The following is an 11,721-nucleotide window of genomic DNA, read 5'->3' as shown; positions in this document are numbered from 1 at the left end:
AATTTCAAGGAATTCATTTTATGTATCAGCCAGTACACGTCGCAATAGCTGAATGCTAATAGAAGGCCTCATAGATACACAAGGTGCCATGTACTAATTTCTAGTAGTCAATACTACATGAGGTGGACACGTAAGGGGACACCTGTACAACAGGATGCAGTCCAACACAATAGCCCTGTAAAAATTATTATCTTTTTTAAGCTGAGGCTGAGCTTTTGGTACAGACTAATGTGTCCATTACACCAAATCCTGAATACTATCAGGCCCTCAAGGCAGGCATCTGAATGTCTGGTCAAACTTGAAATCTTGTTTACTTATCGTTTGATCTAGTTTCAAATTTAAATCAAAATGGACTCTTCTTTGTGAACGACTGCTTGTGGTTAGACAACATTTAACATTAAATTGTTATTTTTATTTAACATTAAATTGTAAGCGCTTTGTGGCACATAAAAACACAAGTATCAAAAATATCAAATAATACTCAGCACTAGTCAAAGGTCCACTTTGAAAGAAAGTAGATTTTTGAGTCTCATTCCCAATCAAATACTGACGCTTTGGGAAGACAGCCGACCTGATCTACAATGAAGCGTCAGTGTTTGAGTATAAAATGAGACTCAAAAATCAACTTTCTTACAAAGTGGACCTTTTTAAAGTTTTACTGAGAAGATGACAGAAATTTTTTTAGATAACTCTGAGGCTGCGGTTTGTCGTACTGTATTAAGAAACATTACATTTAATTGTACTACCTACAGCCTTCAAATAACATTGCAATATTTAGGCTTTATCTTGACATTTTGAAATCGCTTTTTAAAATCACTTCATAAATGTAAGGACTAGGTGACAAAATAAAATGTGAAGAAATGACTATTGGTACTTTCACAAAATATTAACACAGATTTGAAATAAATAATCATCAGTAAGGTGTACATAATGACTAAGTAGGTAGTGGTAAGTATAAGAACAAGTAGAACAGTTTGGTAATTTGAGAAAGTGACGTCACTTTACTGTAATGCAGCTTTCAAAACCAGGAAAAGACACAATATGATATGTAGTTTCGCATCACAATAGTGTTGTAATATTGATATATTGCCCGGCCCTTCCCCAAATGACTAATCACCCACCTCTGAGACGGACTAAACAAAAGATTAAATTGCATTATATTGACATTGTTGCTTTAATGTCCACTCCAGTAGTTTCAGTAATCAGTGTAGGTGCTGTAGGTTTTTTGTAGTTGTACATATTAGATCTTATTTAATGCTGTCCACCACCCCTGCTCTCCCACAGCTGGATGTTGTTGTTGTGTTATATTTGGCTGCATTTAACCGTCAGGTGGAGGAGAGCTCCTTCACGTGGCCGCTGGCTGTAGGTGTAAGGTTGCTGCTGTTGTTGTGGTGGGCGAGTTACTTCCTATGAAAGGTGACATGAGAGCCAGGCTGTCTCGACTGGGCCCAGTGTTATCAAAGGGGGCCTCCCCTCTCCTGTCCTGTAATTCCCAGCATTTATTATTGTCATCATTGGGCTCTTTAGAGTGTAGGTATCAGGTTATTCTCTGTGTAGGCGGTTTATTTTGTGTACAGGGTGTTTTTATGGATAAAAACTAGTGTTTTAATGTAGGTCGACTTGAAACATAATGGTATATTTACTATACGCGTGGTGGAGGAGAGGCATTAATAGCAGCTGTGATGTTTCCCAGTTTAAACCACCTTCATACAGTCTGTGTCTAACATGTGCAATATTGACATTGCGCTGTGTTTTGAAGACAATGCCCTCCTGTGGTATCTTCTTTTGAGCTTTCATGTCGTTTCTTATCTGCCCTTTACTCTAGTGGTGAGTATGAGAAATGTCTCCCGCCTACCAGCAAGCAACACACACACACATACGCACACACACACACACACACACAGCCCTTCTATGTTTGTCAGACTCAAATCCGAGGGAGAGGAGCTAGCCGCCATTTTCTAAGCGTCTCTCCCTAAAACGAGAGAAAAGGGCTCGCGACAAACTGCCATCTGGATTACCTTTCGCTTACTGAGAATCGGAGTTTTTGGTCCAGGATTGCGGTGAAATCGCCTACATTTGAAGTATTTCGGGGTAGAAAGGACTGTTTCACGGCCTTGTCTTATATTCGCCGTAGCGGCGAGGCGAGCTAGCTGGCGAGCAAGGTGTAGATCGTTGATTCGCCCATTGCCCGAATCCGGAACGAACCCGAGCGGCTCTGTGAACCGGGCCCTTTCGGCAATCTGGCTGCATTTTTGGATTAATTAATGGCAGAGTGATCGATTCGAGCCGTGTTTTTGTGTTAGCACCCTTGGTTTTTTTCCACCAAAACTGCAGGGGATTGTTGCCGAAATTCCCTCGGATAGTGCAACCTCGTCACGTGGTAGGTTCCTCCTTTTTCTTTGTTAGCGAGCTAGCTAGACTGGCAGGGTCTACTCCCAACTTCTCACTTTTTGACATATGTGCATTAACGTTACGTGGTCTTTGCTTACCCACCACGCACTGTACTCAAGGCCAACGACGGTCCCCGTAGATTTACAGCAGGCTGCCTGTATTTATTTCCTGAGTCTAATTGCAATGCACACCATGTCTCCGCTCTGCAATAGGTCTTAAAGCGTTGTTTAAAATAAGTTGTGATGCATAACGAGTGAGGTGTCTTGTTATCGTGGCCAGATACTCGCGTTTATGGTGTTTCACGACCTGGATTTAACTCTGACGTTAATTGCACGTGTAAACCATGCCTTTTAACGCATAATAAATAATACTTCGGGCGTTATTGACCACAAAAAACTAGCACTGAGGTGAGCGTAGGCTACGTAGTTAGCGACTAAAATGTTTACTCGCCTAACGAGCTTTGCGTAAAGCTCCAAGTGGGCTCTCACTAAAAACAGAAATGGCCAAGTCGTGCCACTAAAAGGAAAGCTACCAAATGATAGATAATGTGATGAGGGTAGGTAGCGTTTCACTGCAGTTGGCTTATGCGAGCCGCACGCTAGCTTTCCAGCAGGTTGTGTTTCTTACATCAGCAGCTTTCCCGAGCTAACGTTAGCCAGAAGCGAAGCGCATTAATTTGCACGCAGTGTATAGAGTGACATGGTTTACACAGATATTTATCTTTCGCTTCGTGCAGTTTGGTTGTGATGTGACGATCGGTGGCTGGGGTTTTTTTTTTTTTTTCTTCTGACTGCTCCGGCTCCACGATACCAAACACTGATGTTATAATGGTTTTCCGCGGAAGCTGCTGAGAATAGAGAGATTATGAAATAACGTTATTACGCTCGCACGCATGTAGAACAGAGGAGCCAGCCTCCCTTTTTAAACATCAAATGTTTTTTGTAAACATCAGGAAGACATTTTGGTGATTACGTTATGGTTGGCTAACGTTGGATGTGGACATTTTTTGTCGCATCTCTGGCGATAAGGTTACAGTTTATATAACACCTGGTGTTATGATGCACAGTGGATTCAAAGGTTATGCATTTACTGATGTCGGTCGTTCAGTTTCCTTCCATGTAGCATGAACAAGTGTGTTAGGAGCGGAATGGGCGGTTTTAGGTAGATGAATTGCATTGCATAATCTGCTTCGGAAATACCAACATGGCGTAGTGCGCGCTGACTAGAAACTGCGGTGAAATACTGAGCCCCCATTCATCTGAGCCTGCAGACGATCCGCGGAGATGCAGCTCGCTTTCATCTCTCGTCTTAAATGAAGGAAGGCTTTTTTAAAAGTTTGATATGTATATGAGGCAGCCGGTGTTGATGACATGTTAATCACGGAAGCAATACCTCGCCTTGATCTTTTTCCTTGTCTGTCTCTTTACATACTGCATTTGAGAATCGTTTTTGCTGGGAATAACATGTAGTAAATTGGGATGGTTTAATGAGTTCAGCTGAAATTGACACAGGAATATGGTCAGGATGACATCATGTGCTTTGGACTAATGCTGGGGCCTAAATCCACCTACTTACACTGCCTGTGTGGAGCCCTGCTGCACACTGACTTACCAGGGCACATATAGGGCAGTGGGGTTTGGACAATTTGCATTTGCTTTTCCTGTGTCCTCCTTCATCTGAATTAAATTCCAAAGCTTATTCTATAAAGAGGAGCCTTGTAAGTAAATGACAATGAAGGCTTGTTCACACAAGCATGGGTGTAGTTGGAATTATTTATTGGCCTGGGTTGTAGCTCAGATGTCTGCTGTTATTCCATCTATATCGTTAGCATCCCATTCACAAGGTCAGTGCATGTCATAAAAAATTTTTTTTTTGTATTTATTTAAGCCACGGAAGAGGGCCTCTGCAGACAGAAGCATTATTGTGATAACAGTGGAATAAGATGACATTTTCTGTAATGTTTGTGAGAGCTTAGTTAATGGACAGAAAGATGAGAGTGTATTTGATCATCTCAGATGTTCCTCCTCTTCACCTGAAGTGTTTTCTCCTGGTTCCATTTATAGGATCAATTTTAGCAACACTTGCATCCAGTAGGTCAACGAAATGTCACTGAGTCACCAGTTAATTTCATTAGGCCTTTAACTGGATTAGTTGTAGACCTTTATTATAGGTTTGCTCTTAAGTCAGTATGTTAGATAAGTTTCATCTATTATATTTCAAGGCAAATATTTTAAAAATGCCGCTTTCTTTTTTGGCAGTGGTTGGTAATTTTCCACTCACTCTACAGGCTTACAGAACCTGTAGTGCAAGTATATCAGTTGTTTGTTTTACTGTATATAGGTACATGCTGCTTTCATGTTGTCACCAACATAATATTTAATGTGGAGAAGTATGTAAAAACATATTAATGTCTTAATTAAAGTCAAGGGATGATTTTTCATCCACTTTTACATAAAGCACTCTCTCTGCCTTTGAGATCAAACGTTTGTATTTTATAGTCAGTTCTTCCCTAAACATGTGTTTACGCTATCAGGTTAAGTGTCATTACTTACTTGATTTCCTTATGAATAATTGTGAGTGGATTTCAATATTAAATCAATATTTAATCATTTTCAAGGTAGTGTCTGTATGCTTGCTAACACTATGTGGTTGTGGGTCTATCACTGTACAAGGTTGTAAATGTTAACTGTGAAGTGTTGATAGGAAAATATCTCCACCCAACACCCTCTGACGCCAACTTGGATTACAGTTTGATGTAATAAGGGTTTATGTCATGCCTGATTTCATCAGACTACTTTATTCAACTTTATTTTTGTCTTCCCTCTCCTTCTTTTGTCTTTATGTCCAGGCTGTCCTCAGGTGGGGCAGTAAGCGGGTGGTGTGGAGCAGGCCGCGGTGCCCGTCCCTCTGCACTGCATGGCTGCGATGGCGCCCGCTCTCACCGACGCCCCAGCCGAAGCTCACCACATCCGCTTCAAACTGGCTGCCCCATCCTCAAGTCTCTCACCGGCCAGTGCAGAGAACAACGGTAACGCCAGCAACATCCTTATCCATAGCAGCGGCCCCGCCAAGTGCAAGGCCACCTCCGAAGAGTGCCCTCTTGACTTTTGTGGTGGCGACCAGGAACAGCAGCAACCGCAGCCCCAAGCCGACTCTGTGGCTCAGGCCTCAGCCCTGGGCAAGCTCCAGCCGCTTGTGGCTTCTTACCTATGCTCTGATGTGACACCAGTCCCTTCAACTAAGGAGTCAATCAAGCTGCAAGGAGTCCTCATCAAACAGTCTGTGTTGAAGAGCCACAGAATACTGCCCAGCTCCCTACTCAACGGCGGAGGAGACTTCCTGTTGAGGAAGAGGCAGGCGATTGAACTCTCTGGCGGCCAGCTCAAAAGCCTCATGAGTGGCAGCACCAACGGAGGTGGCCAGCCCATGGCACCTGTCAATGGCCTGGCCAAGAAGCTGGCCACTATGTCCGGCCCTGGCTGTGTGGTGGCAGTGAATGGTGACAAGCCTTCTGCCACCACAGACTCTCAGTCCCAGAACCTGCCCCTGGACTCAGAGACCTTGACAGCAACCTTATCAGGGCACATCCCGGTGAAAGGAACCCTTAAACAGAAGCATTCCTCTGGGGTGTCTCAAAATACAGATGGAAAAAACCTTGAACCACCAGTGCATCAGCCTGTCGCACTTTCCCCCTTTACCCATGACAACCCAAACCCCACTGAACAAGCAAATTTAGAGGAGGCTGACTCACACACGCCTACCAGCCAGCCACAGGGTTCTGATAGGGAGAGACCAGGTAGCAGCCAGCAGGGCTCCCCGTCTTGCTCACCTGCACCACAGCCTCCTCTGCCCTGTAGTTCTTCCTCGGACAGCCTTGATGCTCATGTTAGGGAGCGCACCCTTCTCAACAGCAGCCGCCAAGCTGAAATTGAAAGCCGACTACGGCGCCTGCGTAAACGTCTTCAGGTTGTACAGGCCAAGCAGGTGGAGCGGCACATTCAGCAGCAACTGGGTGGCTTCTTAGACTCGGCTCTCAACCGGCTACTTGCTGGTAACCGCAAATCAGAGACGGCGACCCCTACAGCTACATGGAGGACTGGACGCCACTCTTCTTCAAACAACAGAGATGGCCTCCGTCGCTTCCTGAAAAGCGGCGCCATGCCCTTGGAACTGGAGCGGCTGTATCTGAGCGGAACTGCCAACCTTCATTCAGCAGAAAGCGCCTTTGACTCAGATGTAACAGAAAGTAGCTCTGGAGGGGACTCTGACCTGGAGGAGGAGGAGCTGGCCAGAGTGGACATCGAGCAGCGACATGTGAAAATGTAAGTTAAAGTGTCCGCAGCCACAGAGACCATCAAGCTTATACATATGTACATGATTCTGCAGTAATTTTGAATTCACTGTTCAGACACAAGTTGAATGCTCAAAGCAGCATTCATGTAAAAACAGACATATTTTTTTAGTGAATAGGATTGATTTCTTCATGCCCAAGTAACTCATTACACTTGAATTTCCATGGTACATTGAGCTCTTCAACTGTCTGGTAAAGTCCCTGTATTTCTAGGCCCTGCAATATGCTATTCAGGCCTAGCAGGTGCTAATGACAATCATAACTGCCTGGTCTGCCTCAGTAGTGGTTGGGTCAAACTCCAGGGAGGGGTAGAGATACCATTCGACCAGAGATCATGTGTAGTCGTGTGGGTGGTATCATCCTGTGGAGAACGAACAGGCTCGAATGGACTCAAAGTTAAAAGCTCTCTCGTCACACAGTGCTTCCTCCTGAGAGGGCCTAGGCTGAAACTGAACGTTCTGTTTATCTGCAGAGCGAACAAGTGAGCGCCCACAGAGCCAGTGAATGTTTTGATTTAAACTGAAACCAAGAAGAAACCTAGAGTTGGGGGTGTTGGCGGTGGTTTTGCAGAAGGTGTGGGATTTTATGTTTTTACATGCATAATGTTGTGATGGCAGGTTCACCCCAGCAGGAGCTTGCAAATGTGTTCCCTGAGAAGTTCTCACCAGAGTACTGTTTTTCTTTTTCTGTGTCATTAGTGTGTGGAAGGAAAAAAAAAAAAAGAGCAGGTGGGTCAGCAGCGTTAATGGACTTACTGGCCTGTGTAGGATTGGGTAGATTATTAACAACACAGCGCAGAACACTGATTTTTATTATCCTTCACTGTGTTGACTTTAGACCTTTGACCCAAATATCCTCATAACGTAACAGGAAGCGTCGGTGTGTCGCATGCATGATAGAAAAGTAGAGAAATTGTTGTAATGTATTCATACAGTGTCTTTTGCCATTTAAGGTCAAAGGAGGTATTAGAACAGCTTGTGTGCAGATTCACAGCATTTCATTTTGAAGCAGAATGGACAGTGAGCTACATTCATGAGGTCTGAGAAAGTGACAAGTCATTATGAGTTCGATGGTTCATGTAAACAAAGGAAGCAAACGAAAATGGCTTTGAGTTTCACATCTTTAATTATCAAAACAAAGTCTGACATTTTCTCTTCAAAACCCAAATATTGAATACTTTATTTAACAAATGGACAACGGGTAAATCTAGTGAGTAACACTGAAACAATTTTCAGTACTTTAATCTCCAGATAACAACTGTAATGTAGAAGTATTTATGATAGTGAAGGTAAATGTTGCAATGATGAAGTTTGTTGACCGAGAGAGTGTTTCATAATGGAAAAGAAATTTAGGGATGACAGCTGGAGGATTTACTGTGTCATGACTTACAACACAGTTGAGTTGTTTTGAAATATTCTTTGATATCGATGTTTTATGTGACTCTGTAGTCATAAAATTACACATCAAGGCAATAAAAGCCTTTGAGCTGATAACTAAATATTACGGCTGTATTTGAGTTGAAGTCCCACTGTAGCAGAGAAGATTTTATGCTGTCTGGGATATTCAAAATTAGGAGATTTTTCATTTGAATTCCCCTAAATCAGCAGCTTGTGTAATTTTCTTTCCCCCTCACCCGACGCAAATCCATCAATATCCTGACACTTAGGGAGTATTAGCACATTTTTATTATGGATTATTATGGATACATTATTTGTTAATCATAAGTAAATTTTCAGTGATACAGCATGAAATGTGCATCTTCACTCTTGTCTGGTTATTTTTTTTAAACTGAAAGTGAAAGATATATTTAGCTAGAGGGGTACTGAAAATGGATCCCCTCGGGAGTTGTAGGTGCTTTCCACAAAATTTAAATCGTCTTTTAATACTGAGGAGTATATAGAGTTTGGTGGAGAATAGTTAAGGATATTTGTCAGGTCAGCTTCACCAGAGTCATGATGACAGATAGTGGAAATTTTAAAAGTAATTTTCTCGTTAAATTAGGAACATAATGATTAGATGTGATATTTTGGTACATCCTTGTCATTCTGAATTTGGCTTTGGCCAACACATACTAAACTATTACACCTCATAAATATAAATGCCACACCAAGGAAATTAGGTTAAAGGCAGCATTAATTATAGGCCGTCATGATGTTCATGAATGTGTGTTGATTTATAGGTGAACACAGGATTTAAACCTTTGTGGTGGCAGTACATGAGCTCAGATGATTGCCGTACATTATCAAGCAGCATTTTTTACATACCAAAGTCATTGTGTTTCTATTTCGCTCATTATATTCATGCTCTGGTTGTCTGCTGAGCTCAAGCAGACCAATCAGATTTCTAGCAGTCTGTAACAGAACATCTAGTACTACCTTTTTGAGAAGGCATCCTAAAGACATGGAGGTTATTCTTCAGAGTCAACAGTAGGGACAAGGCAGCTACCTCAATACAATGGTAACATGACTCCTGCAGAGCTCATTACAGTCGTCACTGCTTTTTTTTTTGTGTGTTCTGATCTGGATGAAGCGCCCTTTACAGTCCTTAAACAACCGGGCAAAATTGCTAGTTGCCATCTTGTTTTTATTCTCATCTTCTTCAATCTGAGCTGCAGTAAATCTTCTGTTCTAGCAAACGTGACACGTCTTGTTCCTGCTTTACCATGAATGCGTTCCAGCGGCCGACCATTGTTAGGGGTTTTATTGTGAAGCTGCTACGGCTTCTTGCAACATTAGTCACTGCTGTTAACGACTGCTAAGTCCTCAGTGTGCAGAAATAGGTTCCCATAAATGTATGGACATTTTTAGTGCTTCTTCGTTAATGGATCAGTTCGGTTGAATTGTGAAAGACGGTAAAAGTTTACAACAGTTTGTGCGAATATGAAACCCCCGACACAACAGAAAACAGTTGCTTTTGTACTCCTTATTGAAGAATCTGCTGTTAAAGGTGCACTTTGTAGATTTGGGGAATCAGATTTAATCAACTGATTTTATTTTTTTTTGTGCGTTATGCCTAAGCAAACTAAGTAAACAAACTCTCCCTGACTCAATACACTGAATAAACAAACAGTCATTAAAGAACAACACAGTTGCAGGTTTTACTTTGTTTATATTTGGAGGACTCTGCCACCTTTCAAGCTTCAAGCAGTGTTCGTTTACAGCTCGTTTATTCAATTTTGGAAAAATAAATATTACTGAATTTGTATTACTACCCCATTTATATTGTAAATATTAAAATTCTGAGTTTGAATCTGTTCTCCAAGACTACATAGTGCCCCTTTTTTTAATGTACATTCATAAACTACAGCACTATTTTACTTTTGGAGTAAATACGTAGTTCTTGTACCTGTTTAAGAATATCTGCCAGACCAGGTGTGCTACAGTATATTGTATGGTTCAGTATAATACAAATCTAGTCACTGGTAACTGTAATACATCAGCTGGTTGTGTTTGAGTCCATATGAGGAAGACACAAGAGTCAGTAAGCTCTGAACTAATATTACAATGAATCTAGACGACTGATTAATCAGTAACTGTGATCTTCAGATGCTGACCCACATAACAGCCTGCTGAAGCAAATATTGAGATGTTGCCTTCCCTGCAGGAGTTTTGTTAAGCAACCCAGTGTCATTTTTCACTTGAAAAAATAACCCAGATCCGAGTGCACTTGACAACTGGTTCAGCCATGTTTTATAAGGGCACAAGAGGTTAGCTGACCTGTATTACTTGCTACAAAATCTCAGTAAGACGGAAGGAATTTCTGTCCGTCTGTTTGTCCTTGGGTTTTGTCTCGACAACCACTTATCCGATAAACTCAACACTAGGCAGATGTATTGCTAAAAGCCCAAGGAAGTGCAGGGTCCATGAGTGGTTCTCAAAAAGCTCAGAAATGTGTCCCTGCATAGCCCCCACAGTTTTAGACTTTGCAGTTCCAGACCCACAGTTTCAGAGTTTAAACAGTGGGTTAACCCTCTCTCTAAATGGCTCTGACAATAGCATAGTCACAAGTGCTATTGTCAGAGCCATTTAGAGAGAGGGTTAACCCTAACCCTATCTCTCAACAGCATGAATCCATGAGTTTTTATTAATAGTAATGATATAAGTAAATATTTGACTCATTTGTTGTTACATCTGGATGAAAAGCTTCTTAGAAATAAATTCAAGTGACAGGGCTTTTCTTAAAGGATCCCCCACAAATATTGATAACATTAGTCTTAACTCAAATATTCAAATTGTGTATTCTGACATTTTTAATGCATAAAATGACTGCACATTTTGCTTTTCATGTGTTCGGTGTGTTCTGGCCTACATTCAGTTTACTAAATGTCATTTAACAATGAGGCAGAAATAACAATAAGAATGTCTGTTATTATTACTAACCTAGGTGTGGCTCATGTTTTTGAGAACACCGCAGTAAAACCGGTGGCGTATTAAAGCAGAGGTTCACCCAGAAATGAAAATTCAGTCATTATCTACTCATCCCCATGGGGATAGAAAGTCTGGTGACGTTTTGTAGTCTACAAAACATTCCTGGAGCTTTACAGCAAAAAAGTGTTGAAGCATTCTCCTAAACAACTGAAGTAGCTGGAGACTTGTTTTCAAACATAAAAATACAACCAAAAAAAAACATAAAATGGCTCCATACAGCTCGCCTGGTGTAATCCAAGTCACCGCAAGCCCAGAGATCCATAATTGATTTGAAAAGACGTCATTTACACCCATGACATGTGGTTGAGCCTGTGCACCCATGTAAGACAGGTGCTCGCTAATGCTTTTACCTTAGCAGCTACAGTGAAGATTTCAGCTTAAAAAAGGCTGTAAAACGGCAGACCTAGAACTGTGGGGGTTCTCCAGTTCTGCAGGTCGATAATATTGAGAAAACCGCAGGCCAAGCACTCAGCCCGTTCTGAACGGGAACGTTTTGAACAGCCAAGTGATCAAAACAGGCTTGTAGAGCTTCGTTAATGTGCTCAGATGTTT

The 11,721-nt window shown here is 41.8% G+C and overlaps 1 protein-coding gene across 2 annotated transcripts in view; it reads left to right on the top strand.

Annotated features, from left to right (window-relative positions):
• The first annotated feature begins 1,864 nt into the window (after positions 1–1,864).
• Positions 1,865–11,721, top strand: part of kansl1a (KAT8 regulatory NSL complex subunit 1a) — a 30,523-nt gene continuing 20,666 nt past the window's right edge. The window contains exons 1-2 of one of the 2 annotated variants that reach the window (XM_084343260.1): positions 1,865–2,380; positions 5,240–6,713. In XM_084343260.1, the coding sequence (XP_084199386.1) occupies positions 5,308–6,713 (1,406 nt within the window). In that variant the 5' untranslated portion in view covers positions 1,865–2,380; positions 5,240–5,307. The remainder of the gene's footprint in view (positions 2,381–5,239; positions 6,714–11,721) is intronic. The other variant, XM_084343259.1, reaches the window with a different exon arrangement.

Source organism: Pagrus pagrus (assembly GCF_965226575.1).
Source record: "Pagrus pagrus genome assembly, chromosome: 21".
NCBI lineage: Eukaryota > Metazoa > Chordata > Actinopteri > Spariformes > Sparidae > Pagrus > Pagrus pagrus.
This window is presented reverse-complemented; position numbering and strand designations above follow the sequence as displayed.